Source organism: Saccopteryx leptura, chromosome 5 (assembly GCF_036850995.1).
Source record: "Saccopteryx leptura isolate mSacLep1 chromosome 5, mSacLep1_pri_phased_curated, whole genome shotgun sequence".
Lineage (NCBI taxonomy): Eukaryota > Metazoa > Chordata > Mammalia > Chiroptera > Emballonuridae > Saccopteryx > Saccopteryx leptura.
The window spans coordinates 172,635,838-172,662,289 of NC_089507.1; the positions used below are offsets into that span (position 1 = coordinate 172,635,838).

General features: G+C 43.7%; 1 protein-coding gene across 6 annotated transcripts in view; it reads left to right on the forward strand.

Annotated features, from left to right (window-relative positions):
• NINL (ninein like) overlaps nucleotides 1-26,452 on the forward strand; it is a 217,475-nt gene that overhangs the window by 99,347 nt on the left and 91,676 nt on the right. For 5 of the 6 annotated variants that reach the window (XM_066386922.1, XM_066386923.1, XM_066386921.1 and 2 more), the window contains one exon: nucleotides 23,423-23,616. In XM_066386922.1, the coding sequence (XP_066243019.1) occupies nucleotides 23,434-23,616 (183 nt within the window). In that variant the 5' untranslated portion in view covers nucleotides 23,423-23,433. Of the gene's footprint in view, nucleotides 1-13,735; nucleotides 13,758-23,422; nucleotides 23,617-26,452 lie in introns of those variants that run through there. The other variant, XM_066386925.1, reaches the window with a different exon arrangement.

Sequence of the window (26,452 nt, forward strand, 5' to 3'; positions counted from 1 at the left end):
AAAAAAAAAAAGAAAAAGGGATATACAAATTGCCCTCACGCTGGCAAGAAATCATTAATAATAATGGCAATTATATTATTTAATAAAGTTTATTGATGGTAAGAAAAATTTGTATTTTGTTTTATTCTAAAAACGGACAGAACTTTCTGATAGAACTTATACATTAACTACATGCTTTTAGGAGGGGAGGGGTAGTTTCCATGGGGACAAATGCCTGTAAATGGCCCATCAATATAAGAAAAGGTTTATTTTAATCTTTCTCTTCCTGCACCTGGCTAGCTATTCACCTATTTCCTTACAGGTGTGGGGGAAGGTCAGAGAATCCAAATCTCCTTCTCCTCTGCATTTACAATACAATGCTATACTCTGGTTTCTCTTCAGATCGCATAAATGTTTCGCCTTTTACAATACAATGCTATTAGCCACCCTGGTTTGATGTTGATCACACAAGTTCAAAGATCATTTACAAAATCTCTCTTCATGCCTAGCCTAAATTAATAAAATGTTCTTTAAGCTTCCTAAAATATTAGTATTAATTCTGTAGCTTTTGGTACCTTACAACAAAAGGATTATGCTGCAGCAAGCTGCCGTGTCCTGAGAGCCCCTACCTGGGAGTGTCTTTTGTTACCTTTGTGCGTGAGCCTGCAGCATGCTGCTTGTATCCCCTTCTCTGCCCAGCACTGTGGCCACCCTCGTTAGCCAGCCACAGGTGGACAGGCCAAGGAACCATGACTGCTCTGCTGGAGACACTCCATGCTCTTGTAGATGAAAAAAAATTTTTTTACTAGATGAAGATGTGGCCACGAACTGAACCTGACAAGCTCAGGGAAAGCCTACACAATGGCCGTGCGGATTCAGGGAACTAAGGTAAAACACAGGGTGGTCTAAATCAAACCTTTCTAACTAAAAGCAATTTATGGTTGGTAGTCATGTCCTAGGGAAGAACTTTCTCTAAACAAGGTTAATGCTTGCTTTTACTCAAGCCTGTCTGTTGTCTTTTGCATCTATGATAATGTACTTGATAACATGTAAGGGGGTCAGACATCCCATGGGAGCAGAAGCCAATAGATACCTCATTGTTATTGTTATGTGAACCATTAATTTAACTGTCCTGTTCCTGCCTATGTAAACGTTTCAACAACATAAACATTTTCAGTTTTATCCAATCCCAGAGGCTTGCTCCCTCCTTTGCCTTCTCCCAACCTCCTAATCTATTATCAATCAATTTCATGTAACCCCCTTACATCTGTCCCTTTGATCCTGATGTATAAAATAAGAGGTGAAACTGACATTTTACAGAGCACTTTCTCAATTCATTGAAACTTTGCTTCCTGGCAATTGTCAACAGTTTGGCTCAAATAAATTCATAAAATATTCTTATGGGTTTGGAAGTTATTTTACGTTGACACTGTCCACCATCTACAACTAGGTCCAAGCACAGAGAGAGCTTGGATGATCTAAGAGAACTAGCAAAGCAGATTTCAGTGTCATCTATTTTGTGGGGATGTAAAAATATACCCTGTAACATTTTCACAAGAGGTAGGTCTCTGTGATCAGAAATTCAGATAGCAGCAATAGATTCTCAAACCTGGCACAACAGACCTGCTTCCTTTGGGAGGTCACCATCTCTGTGGAGCGAGGCCTTCCCAGAATGTCATGTGAATGTGTGCTCCATAGGATTTAGCTTCTTCTCTCAGAGGAAGAAAACTAAACAAAAAGTCTCTTGATTTAATGATCATTCCACTTAGAAGAAAATGACCTGAGCTGGAAAGGCCACATTGATTCCCTTCTTGCTGTTTGCTCCCATTTCCGATGTTGACACGTTTATCTTTTTTTTTTTTTAAATTGAGGGTGGGGGCAGAGAGACAGACTCTTCCATGTGCCCAGTGTAAGGTATTTTTCCCTGCTGAGAAGGAAAGAAGGGGGCCAGGCCACGAAGTGTGGAATAATAAAAGGCTTTATTGAGTACAGAGTTCAAATCCCGCCTGAGGAGGTTCCCTGGCCCCGAGGAAAGATGGAGGCCAGGGAAGTCGCAAGGTGTGACCCACGTGAGATATTTAAAGGGTCCCTAGGGTGGTCGAGCTAATATGACGTGGTGAAATCTCACTGGCTGGCAGACGGTCATTTTTTTCCAAAGGGCTCCTGGGAAGTGTCTTTTGGTGAGCTTGGCTGTGAGCGGTCCTAGCCAAAGTTCGCAGGTCTGACCTTCCCCATTATCCACCGACCTTACATTCTGACCTTTTGTGTTAAATAGAATAGGGGCGCCGTTTATTTGTCTGGCTACTTCCTGCTGATTAGGGGCGTTGTGGCCCTGCGGGGGGCGGGGGGGGCTTGCCCCTTTAAGTGAACCTGCTTGCCACATTTAAAGCAAGCTGCTGGTAGCTCTGCTGGTCTCAGGGTTGCCATAAGAGCCTGGTTTTGGAGCATTACCTTCTGCTGCATGCGGGCCTGGTGAACAGCCTTGGCCTGTTTCTACTTGTTGGGACCATTAAAAACTTTAAATGCTGTGTTCACAGGTTCCGGATAGGGGTTTGGGGGTTGAGATAAGAGGAGGGGGACTCATGGGGAGCCTGGCACCCAGATCCAGCTAGAAATGCTGGATCCAAAGGTAGGACAGGACCAGAACTTCCTAAGAAAATTGGGGTTGGACCTTGGGGTCCTGCAAACCAGTGTAAGAGCCAATAGTAGGTGGAGAATGGCCTGACGGAGGGGGGACTTACGAACACAGTAGGGAAGGGAGGGGCCCCTGGCCAGCAGGGGAGGAGAAAGAGAGAATGGTAGTGGTGAATAAGAACAGGATTTTGTGAAGGGAGGGGGCTTTTGGAGCAAAAGAGGTCCGCAGAGGGACCAGAGAGAAGTCCCGAGAGAGGGGCACCCCCGGAAGTCAGACAGGAGGGAAAGAGAGTTGGGAGTCCGCGGAGAAGGAAAGATCAGGAGTGGAGGTTTTAGGTGAGGTTTCTCTGGCCAGAAAATGGCCTGCGTGGTGGAACAGGCAGAAGAGATTAAGGACTGGCACGCAAATAATTAGAAGCCATGAATGTAAGGGATCTCCAACCAGCTTTTTTGGTGATAGTTAAATTGGTGAGGGTGTTAAAACCGAAAGTCCCTTCAGGAGGCTAATTCAGTGGGTTCTGTGGCCTGGCCATAGCGGAGAAGAAGAACAGTTTCTTTTTCTTTAGGGAGGGAGATTTCTGTGCCCCCACAGCCACCCTCAGTCCTTGGAGTGGTCAGATTTGAGAACTGGCGTCCCAAAACTCGATCTCTGGTCATGAATGGATAAGGTAAAGTGTATGTGCTCAGGATGTCTCCACGAGCACACGCATTCAGAACAAAAAGACTTCCCTGATATAGCTGTGGTTTCAGACAGGGAGTCTCGGTGGAAAGAACTGAGGGGAGGCTAGAGGCAGGGGACTTACTGCACTGTACGCCGAAGTGGGCGGAAGGTCGGAGATCCTGGTTCTTTCTTGGAGGGGACGGGAAGAGGAGCAGTCCTTGCGGACTTCAAACTCCTCCCGGGTTTTTGGCACCAAAATGTAAAGTATTTTTCCCCTGCAGAGAAGGAAGGAAGGGGGCCGGAGCCACAAAGTGTGGAATAATAAAAGGCTTTATTGAGTACAGAGCGCAAATCCTGCTCGACGAGGTTCCCTGGCCCCAAGGAAAGATGGAGGCCAGGGAAGTCGCAAGGTGTGACCCACTTGAGAGATATTTAAAGGGTCCCTAGGATGGTTGAGCTAATATGACATGGTGAAATCTCACTGGCTGGCAGACAGTCGTTTTTTTCCAAAGGGTTCCTGGGAAGTTTCTTTTGGTGCGCTTGGTTGTGGACAGTCCTAGCCAAAGTTCACGGGTCTGACCTTTCCCCATTATCTGTTGACCTTACACACAGACTGGGATCTACCCAGGAAGCCCCCCCCCCTAAGGGTAATGCTCTGCCCATCTTTTTTTTTTTTTTTTTTTTTTTTTTTTTCATTTTTCTGAAGCTAGAAACAGGGAGAGACAGTCAGACAGACTCTCGCATGCGCCCGACCGGGATCCACCCGGCACGCCCACCAGGGGCGACGCTCTGCCCACCAGGGGGCGATGCTCTGCCCATCCTGGGCATCGCCATGTTGCGACCAGAGCCACTCTAGCGCCTGGGGCAGAGGCCACAGAGCCATCCCCAGCGCCCGGGCCATCTTTGCTCCAATGGAGCCTTGGCTGCGGGAGGGGAAGAGAGAGACAGAGAGGGAAAGCGCGGCGGAGGGGTGGAGAAGCAAATGGGCGCTTCTCCTGTGTGCCCTGGCCGGGAATCGAACCCGGGTCCTCCGCACGCTAGGCCGACGCTCTACCGCTGAGCCAACCGGCCAGGGCCTGCCCATCTTAAACCATAAGCAACCCAGCTATTTTTAGTGCCTGAGGCGGAGGATCCACAGAGCCATCCTCAGTGCCTGGGGAAAACTTGCTGGAACCAATAGAGCTGTGGCTGTGGATGATTGGAGGGAGAAGTGGTAGAGAAGCAGATGGTTGCTTCTTCTGTATGCCCTGACTAAATATTGAGGCTCATGCTCTACCACTGAGCCAAACAGCCAACACGTGTTTATCTTTCAGTTGGTATTCCAGGCTTTGGACTGGCCAGAGCTCACCTGAGTGCATAGGCCAGTCACTAGTGTCATAACTCAGGTGTCTTTCACTCAGACAACCCCAGTACTTGACCCAGGACTTCACTGTCAGTGGGGTAAAGAGAGGCCAGTTCCCAGAGAGAAGGGAGGCAGGAGGTTAAAGGTGAAAAATTAAGGGAGGGAGAGAGAAGACAGAGAGATGAGAGGGAAAAAAGGGAGAGGGAATGTACAGCAAAAATAGAACTGGTAGACTTATTTTGACTCCTTTCTGGAATCTGTGAAATACTACTCTGGGCATATATAGTGCAAAGCATGCTGTCTCCCGAATCATCCCTGTTTGCAGGTCTGCCACCCTGAATCTTCTCCCCTTGCCACAGCTCAGAGCTGTGACCTCCTCTACCTCGAGGCTTCCATGTCCCCCCAGTGGAGGTTGGTACTGTCTGACCCCCACACTGGCATGTTGTGTGGGGCATGGTTGCATTTCCATTCTTGTGCCGAGTTTGGCTTTATAGAGGTTAATGTTTTCTCAGTTTTTGCTTATTTACGTTTTAATGTACTTATTCTTTTCCATATACTCCATAGACTATGTAAAGTCCTGTGGGAAAATGGCTGGGAATTAGACTGTGGTCCTGAGACAAGTCTTTTGTGTGGACTTTGGAACGCCAGGTCCTGCAGGGGCAGAATGCTGCCCTTGCAAGCACTAGAAAGATTGTTGAAAGGAAAACAGTTGATCCCTATGGCCTTTTCCTTACATACCTGAAAGATAGTAGTTAATTACTGTTCTATGCACCTGAACCCTCTGTTAATTTATCTAATGAGTAGAGACCAATAAATATGATGAGGCTGCAGAGATCTGGGCTCTCAGTCCTAGAGGTTGGGAGTCCCCTGTACCCATCTTTTCTGTATGTTGTGTTGTGTGTGTTTTTTCTTAAGTTTTGCAGCGCCTTCCTTTCATGCACACCCACGGCTGAGCTGGTCTTGGCATTGTCAGTTTTGTGTGGGTTGCCTTCTGGCTTTGCTTAGGGCTACCCTCTGTGAATAACAACAAAAAAATGTGTTCTTTGGAAACTAACCTTACAGGGTGATCTGATCAAAAATTCTTAACTGGGCAGGTTGTGGTAGGTAGTCATGCCCCAAGCATACAACTTGTTAAGATTAAGGCTTCTCTTTGCCATAGAAGCCCTGTCCGTTGTTTTTGTGCATCTAGGTTACACACATTTGAAATGCTTACTCTCAGATTTATTAAGAGATCACATAATCTTAACTACTCTGTAATTGCTTCTTCCCATCTTCATGTAACCTTCCTTATGTTCCTTCTTTAATCAAATATATAAAAGGAAGCTGCAAAACTGTTATTCTCAGGAGCTTTGAAATCTTGCTCCCTGGCATATGTCATCAATTTGGCTCAAATAAACTCATAAAAATTCTCTACAGGTTTGAATGTTTCTTACATCGACATCACCTAGAACAGTCTCCACTGCTTGCATGTAACCCAGATCCTAGATCCTGTGTCTTCTTCTTCCTGTGTTATGAAGGAAATGTTTAACTCATGTTCTTTTCTTCAACTAATTCCCAACCTCCTTCATTTGTATTCCTCCACGCTGGGAATAGAATGAGAACTAGCTAACTTGTTTACCAATCCCCCAACCCTCTTCATCCTGTTATCTGGTTGTTTCTGACTATTCCTCAACGCCCTTACCTAGTGAATGATAGCCCCACCTCTCCCACCTTGGTGCGGCCATTTAAACTAGCCAATCAAGAAAAAATTAGATTGTACGGTCAACACTCCAGCCAATGAGCAAGGCCCAGCATCCTAGGGCTTGTGTTAGGGATAAAAACAGAATTTTTCCTCTGCCCATGCACTTGCTGTCTGGCTGTCTGGCTGGCTTTCAATAGCGGTAGCACGCCCTACTGCAGAAGTTATTAAAATTGCCTTGTCAAGGTATTTTGTCTCCACCAGTCTTGCTTAATTCCATCTCTAACAGTCCCTCAATTTGCATAAGTCCAGGTTCTGGTAGCTTCCAGGTTAGGTTGAAAGTGATCTTCCCTGAGGATATGAAAGACAGGCCTCTAACACTTTGTCTTGTTGGTAAGAGTTGGAGCTCTGCCGCTCTGGCCTCAGGCACTGTGAGTGTGCGCCTACTCCTTTCTCTTTGGACACTTTTATGACTTGTTTATTTGTTCTGAAATTTCATGAGGATGTACTTGATGTGGATGTAATTGTTCTTGTCCCACTGGTGGGACTTTGCCATCTGTCGGCTTGAAAAGTCTTATTCCAGTAATTCCCTGTAAGGCCAGTGGCCATCGCAGTGCCGGCAGATTCGCATTGAGTTCGGGAAGACGGTAAAGGAACAGCTGAGCAGGAGGATGGTGGGCCATTCCATTTATTAAAGTCTCCTAATGGTAGACCAGCAAACAGGTAGGGATGATCGCTTCCCTTTCTCCCTCCTAACTCACCCGGACCCACAGGCCTCCACCAGCCTCAGCTGTCCCCAGCCAAACAGGCCAGGTGGAAATCTCAGGGCTCCCAAGCCCCTCAGCACTGCCCCCCTCTCTCTCTCCACACTCTTCAGCAAAACAGGCTGGGGGGAAAAAACCCTCCAGCAAACAATCGCCCTTCCCCATGGAGGCAGGCCATCTGCCTCCATGAGGGCAAGCACCCATAGCCTTCCACGGACCACAGACACATGGCACTGCCCCAGTACAAGTGAGCAAACCTAAAAAACACTTGTTACAGACTTGTTTGCCCAACATTCCCCTTCCCTTCAACTGGTTTCCTACCTTTGTTTATAGAAGAATCCTGGAGCTTTGGGGTAGATTTTTTTTTTTTTAAGGAAAATTCAAATTAAAGTGTTATAAAACAGAACCAGGAAATTTCAAAAAGCAAACCATCAAATTTTGAGCTCTTTTCTTTTTCTTTTTTTTTTTTTTCTGAAGCTGGAAACGGGGAGAGACAGACAGACTCCCACATGCGCCCGACCGGGTTCCACCCAGCACGCCCACCAGGGGGCGACACTCCGCCCACCAGGAGGCAATGCTCTGCCCCTCCCGGGCATCGCTCTGTTGCGACCAGAGCCACTCTAGTGCCTGGGGTAGAGGCCAAGGAGCCATCCCCAGCGCCTGGGCCATCTTTGCTCCAATGGAGCCTCGCTGCAGGAGGGGAAGAGAGAGACAGAGAGGAAGGAGAGGGGGAGGGGTGGAGAAGCAGATGGGCGCTTCTCTTGTGTGCCCTGGCCGGGAATCGAACCCGGGACTTCTGCACGCCAGGCCGACGCTCTACCACTGAACCAACCGGCCAGGTCCTCTTTTCTTTTTAAACATTTTTTATTTCTTATTTAAGAAATTTCAGTTATGGAAAAACACATAATATAAAATTTACCCTCTTAACTTTTTAGTTCAGTAGTGTTAACTGTATGCATGTGCCACCCATTTCTAAAACTTTTTTATTTTGCAAAACTGAAAGCTACCATTTCTTCCTCTCCCAGCCTCTGGCAACCACCATTCTACTTTCTGTCTTAATGATTTTGACCACTCTGAATATTGCATATAGGTGGAATCACACAGTATTTGTTCTTTTGTGGCTAGTATATTTCACTCAACATAATGTCCTGAACTTTCTTTAGTTGTAGCATGTGTTAGAATTTCCTTCCTTTTAAAAACTAACATTCCAGTGTATGTATATATCTCATTTTCTTTATCCATTCATTTGTCATCGGACATTTGGGCTCCCTCTACCCCTTGGCTGTTGTGAACAGTGCTGCAATGAACATGGCAGTGCAAATATCTTTTAGATCCCCTTTTCACTTCTTCAGGATAAATACCCTGAAGTGTGATTTTTAGTTTGTTTCTTGAGGACCTCCATACTGTTTTCTATAGCACTTGCTCCAGTGTATAGTCCCACCAACAGCATATGAAGGATCCAGTTTCTTCACATCATTGTCAACATTTGTTGTTTTCTGTATTTTTAAAAAAAATTTATAGTGGCCAACTTAATGGACATCCCAATTGTAATTCTCTAATCATTAGAGCTGTTGAGCATCTTTTCATAAGCTTGTTGGCCCCTTGTATGTCCTCCTTGGAGAAATGTCTGTCAGGTTCTTTGCCCATTCTTTACTCAGGTTACTTCCTTTTTGTTGTTGAGTTGCAGGATTTCTCTACATACTCTGGTTACTAATCCCTTATCAAATACACGATTTGCAGTTCTTTTCTCCCGTTCATATATAGGTTGCCTTTTCACTCTGTTGTTTTCTTTTGAAGTGCAGAAGTTATTTTTTTTTAAACTCTTTATTTTATTTTATTCTTTTATTTATTTTTTTATAGAGACGGAGAATCAGAGTGAGGGACAGACAGGGACAGACAGACAGGAATGGAGAGATGAGAAGCATCAATCATTAGTTTTTCGTTGCGCATTGCGACACCTTAGTTGTTCATTGATTGCTTTCTCATATGTGCCTTGACCATGGGCCTTCAGGGGACCGAGTAACCCCTTGCTGGAGCCAGCGAGCTTGGGTCCAAGCTGGTGGAATTTTTGGTCAAACCAGATGAGCCCACGCTCAAGCTGGCGACCTCGGGGTCTCGAACTTGGGTCTTCCGCATCCCAGTCTGACGCTCTATCCACTGCGCCACCGCCTGGTCAGGCTGAAGTGCAGAAGTTATTAAGTTTGATATGGTACCATTTGTCTATTTTGTTTTTGTTGCCTGTGCTTCTGGTGTCATATCCAAGAAATTGTTGCCAAACTAATATGACGCTTTTATGTTTTCTTCTAAGAGTTTTGTAGTTTTCAGTCTTAATTTAGAGCTTGAATTCATTGTAAGTTAATTTTTGTATGGTTTAAGGTTAGGGTCAAATTTCATTCTTTTGTGTGTGGATAACCAGTTTTCCCAGCATCATTTATTGGGCATGTTGTAGTCTCCAAGGGGTGGGGATCTAAGAGTCTAAGACCCCCTGTGGGTTCTCGGCTTTTCACAGGAAAGAATTCAGAAGCCAGCATAGAATTTGAAGTGAAAGTGAGTTTATTAGTGAAGACACAGAGTGGGCTACTCCACAGACAGAGCAGCTCCCTTTGGTGGAATTTGCTTCCTGTATTGAGCTTCATTTAATTTGGGTAGGGTATTCAGTGAGGGGAAGGAATATTCAGGATCTTTCCAGGAAAGGGGTGGAGATTTCTTGGAAGAGTTCCATTGGTCATTTTGTGTTCTTATTTGGGTATTCTGCTTCCAAACAGGGTAGTGTGGGAATGTCGTTTAGCTTTCTAATGTATTACAGTGAGTGTATAATGAGGCTAGGGGTTACCATTAGGTGAAATTAGTCACCATGTTAGATCTGGTGGGGGGTGGTCTTACTATCGTCTTGACAGTTCCTGTAGCTCTTGTCAGTTCAGCTGTTTCATCACATACCCCACCTATTTTAAGGAGACTTATTGTGTGGTCTTGGCGTTCTTTCTTTTTTTTTTTTTAATCCCTTTTTCTTTTTTAAGTAAGAGAAAGGGAGACAGTGAGACAGACTCCTGCATGCACCCCTACCGGGATCCACCCGGCAACCCCATCTGGGGCTGATACCCAAATCAGCTGAGCTGTCCTCAGTGCCTGCAACCGATGCTTGAACCAGTGTAAGCCACTGGCTGTGAGAAGGGAGAAGGGAGAGAGAAGCAGATGGTCACTTCTCTTATGTGCCCTGAGTGAGAATTGAACCTGGGACATCTATAGGCCGAGCTGACACCCTGTCCACTGAGCAGACTGGCCAGGGCTGGTCTTGGCACTCTTGTTGAAAGTTATTTGACCATGTATGCAAAAATTTTTGCCTGACCTGTGGTGATGGAGTAGATAAAGCATCAACCTGAAATGCTGAGGTCACTGGTTCAAAATCCTGAACTTGCCTGGTCAAGGCGCATATGGGAGTTGATGCTTCCTGGTCCTTCCCCCTCTTTCTCTGTCTCTTTCCTCTTTAAAAAAAAACAAAAAACCAATAAATAAAAAATTAAAAAAAGAAAAGGTCTTTTCAAAGATTTATTTCTGGTCTCTTCATTGTATATAATATTTCCTTGTTTTTATCTTCCAATCTTGCCATTGAGTTTTTTGTCCTAACTATATGTCAGTGTCCAAGATACCTCTCTTGACGTCTAATCATTCCTTTTGTCCAGCAGTCTATTTTGTTTCATGGCTCTAATGATTTTCCTTTCTCTCTCTGGGAGTCGGTGCGTGTGTGTGCATTCCTGTTTGGTCAAGCCCTACTTTTACTGCCCTCTCTTCTCCCACAGACACCTTCCCCTCCCCCTCGGTTACCGCCTTCAGGTTCCAGCGATGGGATGTGTGTGTAAACGTCAGAACTCTGAGCCCCCCACTCAGGCTTCTCCATCACTTCTGAGAACTTCCATCATCTTATGGTATTTAGAGTTTTGAGTGTATTGTCACTCAAGGATTTTTCTGAATGCCGGGGAAGCCACTTGATTTAATGTGACTCCTCTGCTGTGGTGATTGGGCCTTGACTTCTAGGTGAAGGTGGCCTTGGCTTTGGATCTTTGGGGTTTTCCAAGTCTTTCTGGCTGGTGTTTTGAACTATCTCACCACTAAGGTTTGTCACGTAGTATTTGAGCAGCTACAGAGAGACACCCTCTACCCCATCCCAGGGTTGGAAGAGAGCAGCTTTCATAGTGTGTACATGAATGGAGGCAGTGCCTCCTTGTCCTCATTATTTTGAAAACATCGCTGGACAGTCTTGGAAGGGGGTTAGGAATTGTCCTAGCAAACTGTGACTGAAAGAACTTTTTTGCCTGACCTGTAGAACTGCTGGGCCTGAATCACCCGCTTGCCTGTACCTGGATGACCAGTAGATGAAGCATCCGCTGCCTGATGAGGGAAAGGAGTGTTTCTGAATGACCAAAATCTACTGTGTAGAGTTGAGCAAAGCTAGGTGTAACCGAAGTATTGTGGGCTATATGGAGCTCTCCACCTGAGCCAGCCCTTGTATGGAGGCTGTGGGTGCCGGGGAGCAAGCTCTGTCAGCACGAGGCTGGCTACTCACTGCTCCTAAGAGGGCCCCTCTAGTCCCCTTTAGCCCCTAGTTCCTCCACCTGAGTTTTTCCCAGTTCTGGAAGCTGGGACAGGAGTTCACGCAGGTATGCCATGTGTCCGGCAGGTTCTGTGTGATGTGGAAGCCCGTGAAGGTTTTTGTGGCTTTGATTTTCCATCTTTCTCCTCCGTGTTCCTCTGGGGAAAGCCCTCGCCCTCCGGGTGAGGTGTCCAGAGCACTACTCCCTCTCTTCCCCTCCTTGGCCCACTCTAGCCCAGATCTGTTCGGGGAGAGTTCTGAGAGGGACACTCCTAATATTAAAGGGGCCTGCATTGCCAGTGACCTTCCTTTGAAACACACTGCTCACAAAAATTATGGGATATTTCAAAATGAATATGAAGTGATCAAAAGAAGCACTTGATATTTTTTGTTAAACAAGAACATTAGAAAAGCAAACAAGTTAAAGGAAATTGATTGTGCAAATGAGATACAAAACCAAATTTTATTTTATTGGTGCAAATGCACTATACAAAAGGTTGAAAGTACTAGAGTATTTTTGTACATTCATATTCATTTTTAAATATCGCCTAATTTTTGTGAACAATATAGTTAAATTGTAACATCATGCATTGCTGTTGCTTAAATGGGTTTATGTCAGGCATAAAAATGTAAATCCAAAGTATTTTTGGCATTTGAGGCATTTGACACAGTGGACACAAAGCCTTCTGCCCTCAGGTCACCTCTGAGACTGGAGGAGGGCGCTGGTGGGAGCTAGCACCCTCCCTGGGTGCCTGTTCACCTGTGGCCAAGAGGGCCAAGGTGGGGTATGCAGTTTGGGAAACTGTGGCAGTTACTCTCTCCTGGCCTTGGGTCCAGGTGGCTTGAGGTTTTGGCTCATTTTCCTTTACATTTTCTCATTTTCCTTCGGACCCCCAGGGTCCTGTGTGCACTCACTGCAGGATGCCCTGTGACTGGTGAGTGTCTTCTCCCAGGAAGACATGTGCCGTCCAAGAAGAGGCTCTTGAGACTGTGTCATAGCCTTGGATGTGGGAGCCCTCTGGGGGTAGTGCTGGGTGCACTGCACCTGCCGCTCTTTGGAAAGAGGTGGCCTGTTTATTCTTCTTCTGTGACATATGCCTGCTGCACTGCATTCCTACAAGGGATGTGGTGGTGGGGAGGGAGGTGCTGATTTTGTTTGCATTTTAGCAGGGTCTAGTTTTCCTTGCAGTCTTGCCACTCAGGCTCATTTGGGTACACTGAGTGTTCTGCCGCGAGCTTAAAAGGACCAAGGCCAGAGGGGACACTACAGGAGGTCCTGTGGGAGCAGGGGCCGTCCAGACAGTGCCAATCTCCTCAAAACAAGGGCCCTGCTGGGCCACCCTTCCTGTGGCCTTTTCCTTTATAGTTATATGGGAAGCTCCTCCTGCTTTCTGGAATTTTGAGACTTGCCTCAAAAATATGACTCTGTGTCCCCAAGGAAATGAGATAGGAGTGCTGGACCTCTGAGACAGCCCTGACTTGCTGGGACTGGCAGGAGTTAGAAGGAGAGCTGTGAACACCACTGCTGGGTGATGAGAAAGGAGCCACCGAGCCCCGAGACCTCGCAGTTATTTATTTTTTTGTGCTTCTTCACCTTAACCTTTTCTGGACTCACGAAGAGGCCTCAGGCATGTTTTGTGAGAGGAAACCCTGGTCCCCCCCAGTGTCTCAAAGAGAAGTCTTAGCATTATGTTACATCCCTGCACATAAGAGCATGTAGTCAGAGATTTTTTAAAATGAGGAAGGCATGAGAAGATCTATCAGATACCATATGCTTTAAAAAAGTTGCAAAATAATTTGTCCAGACTTAACAATTATGCAAAAACATATATTTGTTTATATCATACATGTGCATATGTATGTCAGTCCATCTGCCGTGGAGACTTGGGGATAGTCTCAAAGCAGTGATTTCCTCTGGGGAGTCTGGTTGGGATAGAGGGACAGGCATTTGTTTTTTGTTTGTTTTTCCTTTTTCCCCCAACCATTTTTCCGTCCTTGCCCTCTTTGACAACTATCAGTTTGTTCTCTATATCTATGGATCTGTTTCTGTTTCATTTTATTTATTCATTTGTTTTGTTTTTGTAGAATGCACAGACAAGAGAAATCAAAAGGTATGTCTTTGTCTGATTTATATCATTTTAGTATAATGCCCTCATGGTCCATCTATCTGTACTGTTGCAAATGGCAAGATCTTTTTTTTAAAATTAATTAATTAATTTATTTTTACAGAGACAGAGAGTCAGAGAGGGATAGATAGGGACAGACAGACAGGAATGGAGAGAGATGAGAAGCATCAATCATCAGTTTTTTGTTGGGACACCTTAGTTGTTCATTGATTGCTTTCTCATATGTGCCTTGACCGTGGGCCTTCAGCAGACTGAGTAATCCCTTGCTCAAGCCAGCCACCTTGGGTCCAAGCCAGTGAGCTTTGCTCAAACCAGATGAGCCCGTGCTCAAGCTGGCGACCTCGGGGTCTCGAACCTGGGTCTTCCGCATCCCAGTCCGACGCTCCATCCACTGCGCCACCGCCTGGTCAGGCAAGATGTTTTTGTTTGTTTGTTTGTTTGTTTGTTTTTTCCTGAATTTGGAAATGGGGAGGCAGTCAGACAGACTCCCGTATGCACCTGACCGGGATCCACCCGGGATGCCCACCAGGGGGTGATGCTCTGCCCATCTGGGGCATCGCTCTGTTGCAACCAGAGCCATTCTAGTGCCTGAGGCAGGGGCCATAGAGCCATCCCCAGCGCCCGGGCCAACTTTGCTCCAATGGAGCCTTGGCTGTGGGAGGGGAAGAGAGAGACGGAGAAGGAAGGAGAGGGGGAGGGGTGGAGAAGCAGATGAGCGCTTCTCCTGTGTGCTCTGGCTGGGAATCAAACCCAGGACTCCTGCACACTAGGCCGACACTCTATCACTGAGCCAACCGGCCAGGGCCTCAAGATGTTATTTTTTAATGGCTGAATGATATTCCATTGAATATGTGTATCACATCTTTATGCATTCCTTTATCAATGAACACCTAAGTTGCTTCCATATCTTAGCTACTTGTAGATAATGCTGTAATAAACATAGGGGGTATGTATATATTTTAGAATTTATTTTTTATTTTTTTAGCAAGAGACAGAGAAAGAAAGAGAGAGAGACAGAGGGCAAGGTAGGGACAGACAGGAAGGGAGATGAAAATCATCATTTCTTCATTGTGGCACCTTAGTTGTTCATTAATTGCTTTCTCCTATGTGCCTTGACCAGGGGCTGCAGCCAGGCCAGTGACCCCTTGCCCAGGTCAGTGACCGTGGGGTCATATCTATGATCCCATGCTCAAGCCAGCAGTGCCGCACTCAAGCTGGTGAGTCCTTGCTTAAGCCAGATGAGCCCGTGCTCAAGCTGTTGACCTCAGGGTTTCGAACCTGGGTCCTTTGCATCTCAGGTTAATCCTCTATCCAATGTGCCACTGCCTGGTCAGACTAGAATAAGTGTTTTTATTTTTTTTAGATAAATGTCCAGAAGTGGAATTGCTGGATCATATGGCAGCTGTATTTTAAATTTTTTTAGGAACTTCCATACTGCTTTCCACAGTGGCTGCACCAATCTGCATTCCCCCAGCAGTGCACAAGAATTTTTCTACACGTCATTGCCAACACTTATTAGCTGTTGATTTTTGGATGACAGCCATTCTGACAGGTGTGAGATGATACCTTATTGTGTTGTTGTTTTTTTTTAAATTATTTATTTATTCATTTTTAGAGAGGACAGAGAGAGGGAGAGAAAGAGACAGAGAGAGAGAAGGGGGGAGGAGCTGGAAGCATCAACTCCCATATGTGCCTTGACCAGGCAAGCCCAGGGTTTTGAACCGGCGACCTCAGCATTTCCAGGTCGACGTTTTATCCACTGCGCCACCACAGGTCAGGCCCCTTATTGTGGTTTTAATTTGCTTTTCTCTCATGATTAGTGATGCTGAGCATCATTTCATGTCTGTTGGCCATCTGTATATCTTCTTTGGAGAAATGTCTATGCAGGTCCTCTGCCCACTTTTAGTCAGATTGTTTGTTATTTTGGTGTTAAGTCATTGTTTGTTATTTTGGTGTGAGTTCCTTATATATTTTAAATATTAACCCCTTATTTAATATATCATTTTCAAAATATGTCCTCCCAATCAGTAGGTTGGCTTTTTGTTTTGTTGATGGTTTTCTTCTCTGCAAAACCTTTATAGTTCAATGTAGTCCTGTTTGTTTATTTCCTCTTTTGTTGCCTTTGCCCATGGGGACATTCCAAAAATATACTGTTAGAAACAATATCAAAGAGTTTAATGCCTGTGTTTTCTTCTAGGAATATTATATGATATCAGTTCTTACATTTAAGTCTTTAGTTCATTTTAAGGATATCTCTTATATGCTATAAGAAAGTGATCAATCCAGCTTCATTTCTTGCATATAGCGACTTTTCCCAGCAGCACTTACTGAAGGGACTGTCTTTATCTGATTGTGTATTCTTGGCTCCTTTGTCATAGATTGATTGACTGTATAATCAAGGATTTATTTCTAACTTCTCTGTTCCATGATCTGTATATTTGTTTTTATTCCAGTACATAGTGTTTTGATCATTGTTGCTTTATAGTGTAGTTTGAAATCAGGGAGTATGATACATTTTACTTTGTTCTTTCTCATGGTTTCTTTGTCTATTTTGTGTCTTTTGTTATTGCATGTAAATTTTAAGATTAGTTCTAGTTCCAAGAAAGAATGCTGTTTGTGTTTTAATAAAAATTGTGTTGAATCTGTATATTGCTTTAGGTTACTTGATATACATCTAATTGCTTGAATTGGTTATAGTTAAAGGTAAAATAGAAAAAAGAAAGAGGAGCAGGAAGGGCAGCAAGGAGACCGCAGGTGTCAGGAGCATCCTGAAGGTGCAAGTGTGGTTAGCTCTGCAGTTGGGTTCCCTGGTCACTTCTTACCCTCTGTGCCTTAATTTCCTGCCTTTCAGATACTGAATTTTGCCACTTGTCTTCCTTACTGTTCAGTTCCTCTGTCAGGGAATTCCAGTCAAGATGGCAACATCAGTAAATGCACTCAGCACTGGCATCCTCCCACAGCCACATCAGAATGACAACTAAACAGAACAACCATCATTCAGAACCACCTGAACTCTAGCTGAACAGAAGTCCTACAACTGAGGATATAAAAAAGAAGCCACACTGAGCGTGGTAGGAGGGGTTGCGGATGCAGAACAGACTTGTCCCACACCCCCATGTGGCAGTTAAAATCAGGAGGGATATCTCAGGTGCTGAGGTCCGCCCTGAGAAGCGAGGGGTCCTGTCCCCCCCCTCCCCCCAGCCCAGGGTTTCAGCGCCAAGAAGAGAAGTCCTTATAACTTCTGATTGTGAAGTGCAGCGATGACTGTGACCAAGTGACACGGAGGCTGCTGGAGTCCTAGGCATTCCTCTTAAAGGGTCTGTTCATGGACTTGAATTCACTTGTTCTGAGCTACAGCATTAGAGCAGCAGCTTGAAAAGTGTCAGGGACATATGGGGAGGAACTGAGTTGTCTTTTTCTGGGTCAGGAGTGGGAGAGGCAGCTTTATCGCAGACAAGAGTGCCGGCAGAGGGCCAAGTTCATTCTGAGCCCTTCTCCCACAGAGCCTGCAGGCAGGTGCCACAGCTGAGTCTCCTGAGACCTGGTCCCATGCAACTTGTGGGCCCACCCAAGCCAGTTCCAGTGGCTTTTCCGCGTAACAACCTGTCTTAACTGATGATGTGGACTTCCCTAAAATCTCTGAAAGGTCCACAAACTCCAAACAAACAGGATCTGTCATTGGCATGCCCCATATATTTTAATAAAAAGTCCCAATCATAGAGTTAGCAGCAGTGATAGAGTGTCGGCCTGGCGTGCAGGAGTCCCGGGTTTGATTCCCGGCCAGGGCACACAGGAGAAGCGCCCATCTGCTTCTCCACCCCTACCCCTCTCCTTCCTCTCTGTCTCTCTCTTCCCCTCCTGCAGCCGAGGCTCCACTGGAGCAAAGATGGCCCGGGCGCTGGGGATGGCTTCTTGGCCTCTGCCCCAGGCGTTAGAGTGGCTCTGGTTGCAACAGAGCGACGCCCCGGAGGGGCAGAGCATCGCCCCCTGGTGGGCAGAGTGTCGCCCCCTGGTGGGTGTGCCGGGTGGATCCCGGTCGGGCGCATGCGGGAGTCTGTCTGACTGTCTCTCCCCGTTTCCGGCTTCAGAAAAATACAGGAAAAAAAAAAAAAAGAATCAGGTGAGGTGTTTCTCCTTCTGAGATTGCAGTGAAATATCACTATGAAGATTCTACTTAATTTAATGTTAGCCTTTCATTTCGTCTGTTTTCCTCAGTAGAATGATGATCATGCACATTTTTCATTTAGTGGTTGATGTGAACAGATTATAATCCCTCATACAATTTTTGTACTGATGCACATCTCTCTGCCACATGTGGGTAATGGTGAGTGAACACCAGCAACCATTTTTAAATTACATCTTTATGCAATGGCCCCTTGTCTATTGCGGGGGTTAGGTTCCAGAACCCCCCATGATAGGTGAAAATCTGCAAAGTAGCGAGCTGTAATTTTTTTATTATTTATATATATTTTAAGGCTTTATAAACTCTCCCTCCACACTTATAAACCTTTCCCACCCTGTTACTAACCTTTTCCACACTTTTATAAACAATTCCTATGCTCTTAAACACTTTCTACACTCTTAAATCTATGTAATTTTAACAACATATAAGATTCTATATGGTTACTCACCAGTGAATATACTACAACTTGAGTGATGAAGAGGATGATGAATTAGCTGTGCAGTACTGATGACGATGAAGGTGATAATGATGACATGAAAGTACTGCACAGCCAAGAAGAGCACTGCAGCTCTTCTGAAGGCACCACTTCATCAGGTGCTTCATCAGGTGGTGCAGTATCTTTGCCCTCGTCTGTAACTTCTGTTTTCACTAAAGGCGAAGGCGTAACTGGTGTCTGCTTCCAAGTGAGGAACATAGTTATGGGGAGTTGCTGACGCTGGTTTTTCTTCTGAGTGACAAGGTTTTTATAAACCAACATGCCATCCTCGATTGTATTTGAGAACTGCAACGAATGAAGCACCTAGGGGTCCCATTGTTGAGCCACTCGCTGAAGTTCTTTGGCTATTCTGACCATGTTTGCAAGCTGATGAAGTGTTAAGCCAACATCCTCTTCTTCTTCAACCCCTAGTTCCTCTTGTTCCTCTTTCTCTTCTTCACTTGCTGACTTCGTCATCTCCGTCAGATCTTTGTCCATCAATAGTTGTGAGTGGGTGTCAATCAGGTCATTAACATCATCAGGAGTCATATCATTGAAGCCATCTCCTCCCAGTAGTTTTGCCACCCTCTTGGCCTTATCTACTACAGAGTGATGGACTTCGTCAGGAGAGAATCCCTTACAATCAAGGACCATTTCTGGCCATAATTTTTTCCAGCTCTTCATCTCCTTTATGGCCTTCTGAATATTTAGGAGACATGATACAATGGTGTAGTCATGCCAGTATGCCTTTAGCAAGAAGTCTTCGTCCGAGTCCATAGGTTCAATGAGATTGTGCAGGGTGTTTAGCTTATAGAGAGGCTTAAAAGCGCAAATAACACCTTGATCCATGGGCTGAATCAGCGATGTCGTGTTTGGTGGCAAGAATTCTATCTGACATCATATGACAGATCAACAGTGTGGCCTCCAGCATTGTCCATTATCAGAAGCACTTTGAATTTGAGGCCTTTCTCTGCCAGGTAAAGCTTGACCTCTGGAATAAAGCACTGGTGGAATCAATCTGATGTGAGTAGTTTTGTGGTCCAGGCCTTGGGGTTGTGCATCTAGTACACAGGCAACACATTCTTACTCTTTTTTTTTAAGGGCCCTTGGGTTTTTTGACTTATAAATAGGCCCTGGCTTTATCATAAAGCCCATAGCATTCCCACACATAATAAAAGTTCCATGATCTTTTTGGCCTTAAATTCAGGGGCTTTGGCTTAGTCCTTCATAATAAAAGTGCAAGATGGCATTCACTTACAGAATAAGACCATCTCATCCATATTAAAAACTTGTTCAGGCTTATAGACCCCTTCCTCGATAATGGTTTTGAATGCGTTGTTTGTGTACTCCTCGACTCCGGCTTTATCCTCAGAGGCAGCTTCTCCATGCAGAGAAATACTCAAGTCCAAAGTGTTTCTGAAACTTGTCAAACCAGCCCCTGCTGGCATTGAATGGGGTTGGTCTGGTGGGAGGAGCACTCAAAGGTCCTACTTCTGCATCGTCATTGGCCTCATCAATGTTGCAAATGTCACTGCTTACAGCAAAAGTTTTGTCAAGTTTTTTGGCCTTTGTGTGGATGGTGTTGGTATCCAGCGAGATACTCTTCTTCTTGCAGTCACTGATCCACAGGGCCAATGCAGACTCCATCCTCACAATGGCCTTATTGTGAGAAGTTACCACTTTTTCAGTCTTGTTAAAAGACACTGCTGCCTTCATCCTTAAAATTCTTTTCGTCTTTTTTTATGTAGCAAACTGAAGATTCATTGATCTCGTAATGGTGGCCTATAGCTGCATAACTTCTCCCTTCCTTTAGCATGTTGAGGAGTTCCACCTTTTCTGCGATGGTAATCATCTTCCTCTGGCACTTGGGTTTGGTGCCAGAAGCCTTAGAAGGCACAGAACATTTGGGCGACATTGTAGGGCTGAAATAAATTCAATTTTTTACAAAAATTTCACAAAAACGCAACACCGCAGAACAACACTATGTGCAGGATCAGACGTCAATGTGAAATGGACAAGGTGTGAGATGCTGAACAAGTGCTATATTAGAGAGATGGAGGAGACTGATGCTATGGTCACTGAGCCTATCAGCGCCCAGGATACAGAACACAGTGCTCTGGTTGGTCACCTCCCATCCATCAGCCAATAGTGTGCCATGTCCAATCTCATGTGGGCAAACTAGCTCAAGATGAAGCAGCTGTAGCTGTGTTTTTTGTATGTGCGAGTCTTTGTCTACTTGTCTGCTGTATGCTACGTATTTTATTTCTATTTAATATTGTTTTAATTAATATTTTTATATTGTTTTCAAAGTTTTAGGTTAGAAAATGCTTATTTTGCCACAAAAATAATTAAAATAATAAATATATAAAAATACCTATAGGCCCTGGCCGGTTGGCTCTGTGGTAGAGTGTCGGCCTGGTGTGCAGGAGTACCGGGTTCGATTCCCGGCCAGGGCACACAGGGGAAGTGCCCATCTGCTTCTCCACCCCTCCCCTTCTCCTTCCTCTCTGTCTCTCTCTTCCCCTCCCGCAGCCAAGGCTCCATTGGAGCAAAAGTTGGCCCGGTCGCTGGGGATGGCTCTGTGGCCTCTGCCTCAGGCGCTAGAATGGCTCTGGTTGCAGCAGAGCGACGCCCCAGATGGGCAGAGCATCGCCCCCTGGTGGGCATGCCGGGTGGATCCCGGTCGGGTGCATGTGGGAGTCTGTCTGACTGCCTCCCCGTTTCCAACTTCAGAAAAACAAAACAAAACAAAACAAAACAAACAAAAAAACCTATATTATCACAAAATCCCGCGATATAGTGAAAAATCCGTAATACAAAATTAGATATATACAATTTAAAAATTCGTGATACAGTGAGACTGCAAAAAGAGAACTGTGATATAGCAAAGGATGACTGTATTTGTCATTCAAGGAATGTTTGCTGTACCCTCATAGGAAAAGATGTTACTTCATTATTTCATGTTTGTGCTTTGATTATTGAGCTTGCTTGATTTTTTATGTTTGTTTACTTTTCATATTTCTTTTTTTCAGAATTGTCCCTTAGGTCCTATGTCCATATAATAAGCTGAACAATATCCATTTGCCATTTTTGTGGGTCAAAATGGTCAAATAATGGCAGTTTTATATGGTTCGTCCTAATGTCTTTAGGAGCTTAATATTTTTCATGTTTTCTTAATATATTTTCTGGTTATAAAGTGTTCTGCTTGTTATAATAAATTTTAAGAAATATGAAAATATATAAAATAGAGGCCCTGGCTGGTCAGCTCAGTTAGTTGTGGCATCATCCTAAAACGACAAGGTTGCATGTTTAATACCCCTTCAGGGCCCATATGGGAAGCAACCAATAAGTGCACAGCTAAGCGGAACAACAAATGAATGCTTCTCTTGCTCTCTTTCTCTTTCTCTCTCGTTCTCTCTCCCTCCTCTCTCTTTTTCTTTCCCTCCCCCTCTTCCTGTCTTGCTAAAAGCAATCAATAATATATATATATATCTTTTATGTGTATAGTTATATATAGAATGTTGTATTTGTATATATATATATATACTGCTCACAAAAATTAGTGGATATTTCAGAATGAATATGAAATGATTAAGAAAAAGAAGTATTTGATTTTTTTTATTAAACAAGAACATCAGAAAAGCAAATGACGAGTCAAAGAAAGTTGTTTGATTATGCAAATGAGAAGCAAAACCAACTTTTATTTCATTGGTGAAAATGCACTACACAAAAGGCTGAAAGTAGTGGAGTATTTACATGTTCACTGATCCCCTACTTTTTAGTAGAATAATATATATTCTATATATATACTAGAAAATATGTAATAGCACAAAATCATCGCTTACCATTTTGGTATTTTTTTTTAATTCAGTTGTGAGTACATGAAACAGTTTATTCTTGTATTATTATTTATTAATTATTCCATTATTTTCCATATGAAGAACTGTAAACCTACTCTTGCCCCATCCTGTACATTTTCCTCAAAAAGTTGCAGAGTTGGTTTTTATAGGACTGTTATGAGGAATAAGTGGATTATTTTATATACATATATAGTGACCAGTAGGTATATTAGCTTTTATTATTATAAATATGTAGTAGTTATCCTGCCTTGATATTTATGAATTATATTTTGTATGCTATTAAATATTCTTTAGATGTGCCATATAAATATAATTTAGCAAACTATTCTTTTGTTGGATTTGTAAGTTATTTTCTTTCCTCTCCTTACATAAAATAGTATACTGATGAACTCATATCTTTGTCTATAGTATTGCTTCCTTAATATAAGGAATTTTTCTAAGGAATTACAAAATTTCTTTATGTGAAATAACTAGGTCAGATAATTAAAAAAAATTTTTTTGTGTGAGACAGGGAGAGGGACAGATAGGGACAGACAGAGAGGAAGGGAAAGAGATGAGAAGCATCAGTTCTTCTTTATTCATTGACTGCTTTCTCCTATGTGCCTTGACCGAGGTGTTCCAGCTGAGCCAGTGACCCCTTGCTCAAGCCAGTGACATTGGGCTTCACGCCAGACTTTTGGGCTCAAGCTAGCAGCTACGGATCATGTCTGTGATTCCATGCTCAAGCCAATGACCCTGTGCTGGTGAGCCTGGGCTCAAGCCAGATGAACCCGTGATCAAGCTGGCAACCTTAGGGTTTCAAAACTGGGTTCTCTGCATTCAGGGCCAATGCTCTATCTGCTGCACCACTGCCAGGTCAGTCAGGGTTTTATTTTTCTTTTTCAGAACAAACATTTTTGGTTCTTATGAAGGAGGTCTGGCTCTCTAGTAACATGATTTTGACTTCTGCAATTGTGGAGCTTATTCCTCCCAGTTTCATGTAAACCTGAGAGGTCTCTGGATGTCCTTTGTTTATACACCCAGCTTTTACCCTGTGCCTCCACACTGCCTGGGGTCATAACAAGAAGAGAATGTGTAAGTTACGACAATAATAGAGTACCATTGTTTTTGGCTTTTCCCCTATCATATCCAGAGTGCTATGGGATGGATGAAGGAGAAGAGAACCACTATGTTTCACAGCTCAGGGAAGTCTACAGTAGCTGTGATACCACTGGGACAGGCTTTCTGGACCGGGAGGAGCTGACCCAGCTCTGTCTTAAGCTTCATCTGGAAAAGCAGCTCCCCATCCTTCTGCAAACACTTCTCGGAAATGACCACTTTGCCAGGGTGGGTATTTGACTTCATTCTCATAAAGAAAAACACAGAGCACTTTTGTTGGTTATCACTGACATTTGATAAATATCAGTTGAATAAAGATGCATGTCAAAGAAAAGTTATTAGGAAATGAAAATGGTGTTTTTCCTTCTATGGAACTTCTACATTGCAGAAACAGATCCCTCAAGATGACTTTTTTAGTGTAGTAAATTTCCAGAGGTTTGGTTTAGTTTTGTTTTTGCAGAAAGATGTTTGAGAGATTAGTCAGCAAGGGTCGGGGGTTATGGTTTGAGTGGATGGCATGTGGTTCACAAAACACAGGGCTAGCTCTTGGGTTCACACACTGGTAAGTTGTTCAGACTGACAACTTCAGAGTACCTCAAGAGTAGACTGTATTATGAAATTGCACAACTTAAAATTCATCTTGCAGCTGGACTAAATTTTTTTTTCCTTCTGAAGTGAGAAGCAAGGGATGCAGAAAGACTCTTGCATGCACCTGACTGGGATCCACCTGGCTCTGCCCATCTGAGGCATTGCTCCATAGCAACTGGAGCCATTCTAGCACCTGAGGTGGAGGCAGGCCATGAAGCCATCTTCAGCAACCGCACCAACTTTACTCCAATGGAGCCTTGGCTATGGGAGGGGAAGAGAGAGATAGAAAGGAGAGGGGGAAGGGTGAAGAAGCAGATGGACACTTCTCCGGTGTACCTGGCCGGGAATCGAACCTGGGACTTTCAAGCTCCAGGCTGATGCTCTACCACTGAGCAAAACGGCAAGGGCTGGAGTAAATTTTAAACTATTATTAAGGAGCAAAGGATACCTGTGTTCAGAGGTGTCCTGTGATTTCATATAGGCAAGATAGAAAATGAACTTGGGAGTTCTTTACTTTAGGAAATTTAAGGTCATCTAAATGGTGATCTAGAACCTAGATAAAAACTTTCCTGGTGGAAACACTATTAAGCACCTCCTATTTTGTTCCTATTTTTTGAATATGTCCAGATATTAACATGTTGGTGGCGAAAAGTTATTTTTTTCCACAGAAAAATAAATATGCCTATTGACCATCTGTATGTCCTCTTTTGAGAAGTGTCTATTCAGGTCCTTTGTCTATTAATTTTTAGTTGGATTGTTTACCTTCCTGGTGTTGAGTTTTATAAGTTTTTTTATAAATTTTGGTTATTAACCCCTTATCAGATGTATGAGTGAATATGTTCTCCCATTGAGTAGGTTGTCTTTTAATTTTGTTTATAGTCTTTTGCTGTGTAAAATCTTTTTAGTTTGATATACAGTAGTTTCATTTGTTTATTTTGTTCTTTATTTCATTTGCCCGCAAAGATATATATTGGCAAAAATACTGCTACAAGAGAGATCAGAGTCACTGCCTATGTTTTCTTCTAGGACATTTATGGTTTTGTGATGTACATTTAAGTCCTTTATCGATTTTGAGTTTATTTTCGTGAATGACGTAATTAGGTAGTCTAGTTTCATTTATTTTCATGCACCTGTTTAATTTTTTCCAACACCATGTATTATTAAAGAGACTGTCCTTACTCCATTGTATACTCGTGCCTCCTTTGTCAAATACTTAATTGACCATAAAGTCGTGGATTTATGTCTAGGTTCTGTGTTCTGTTGCATTGATCTGTATGCCTGCTGTTGCTTTTTTTAAGTGAGAGGAGGAGCAGTAGACAGACTCCTACATGTGAATTCCCGACTGTGATCCACCTGGCAACCCCTGTCTGGGGCCAATGTTCAAATCAACGGTGCTATCCTCAGCGCTTAGGGCTGAGGCTTGAAACAATTGAGCCACTAGCTGTGACAGAGAGAAGGGCTGATGCTATTTCCACTGTGCCAGCCGGCCAGGTCCCTGTATGCCTGTTCTTGTGCCAGGACCTGTTTTTTTTTTTTTTTTTTTTTTTCTAATTTTTTTGGGTGAGAGAGAGAAAAACAGAGACAGACATGGAGTGAGATGAAAGCATCAGCTCATAGTTGTGTCACTTTAGTTGTTCATTGATTGCTTCTCATATGTGCCTTGACCAGAGGGCTCCAGCCAAGCCAGTGATCCCTTCCTCAAGGCAGCAACCTTGGGCTTCAAGCCATCGACTTCTGGGCACAAGTTGGTGAGCCCATGCTCAGGCCGGTGACCTCTGGATTTCAAACCTGAGTCTTCAGCATCCCAGCTCGATGCTCTATCTACTGTGCCACCACCTGGTCAGGCAGGACCAGGCTGTTTTGATTACAATGACCTTGTAGTATAGTTTGGTATCAGGAAGTGTGTTACCTCCCACATTGTTCTTCATTTTTAATATTGCTGAGGCTATTAATGTTCTGTTTTGGTTCCATATAAATTTTTGGAATGTTTGTTCTAGATCAGTGAAGTGTGCCATTGGTATTTTAATAGGAATTATACAGTATCTATAAATTGCTTTGCATTGTATGGACATTTAAATGATGTTAATTTTTTCTATCCATGAACATGGTATATGCTTCCACTTGTTTGTTTCTTTATTGATTTGTTATTTTAATGTTTTATAATTTTCCAAGTGCAAATTTTTTTAATTTCTTGGTTAAAGTTATTCCTAGGTAATTTTTTTGTTGTTCTTATTGAAATAGTAAAAGGGATTGTTTTCTTAATTTCTCTTTTTGACAGTTCATTATTGATGTATAAAAATGCCACTGATTTTTTAATATTAATTTTATATACTGCCACTTTGCCAAATTTATTTATCAGATCTAGTGGTTTTTTGAGGAAGCTTTAGAGTTTTCCATGTACAGTATGATATTGTCAGCAAATTACAGCAGTTTTACTTCTTCCTTTCCAATTTGTATGCATTTTATTTCTTCTTCT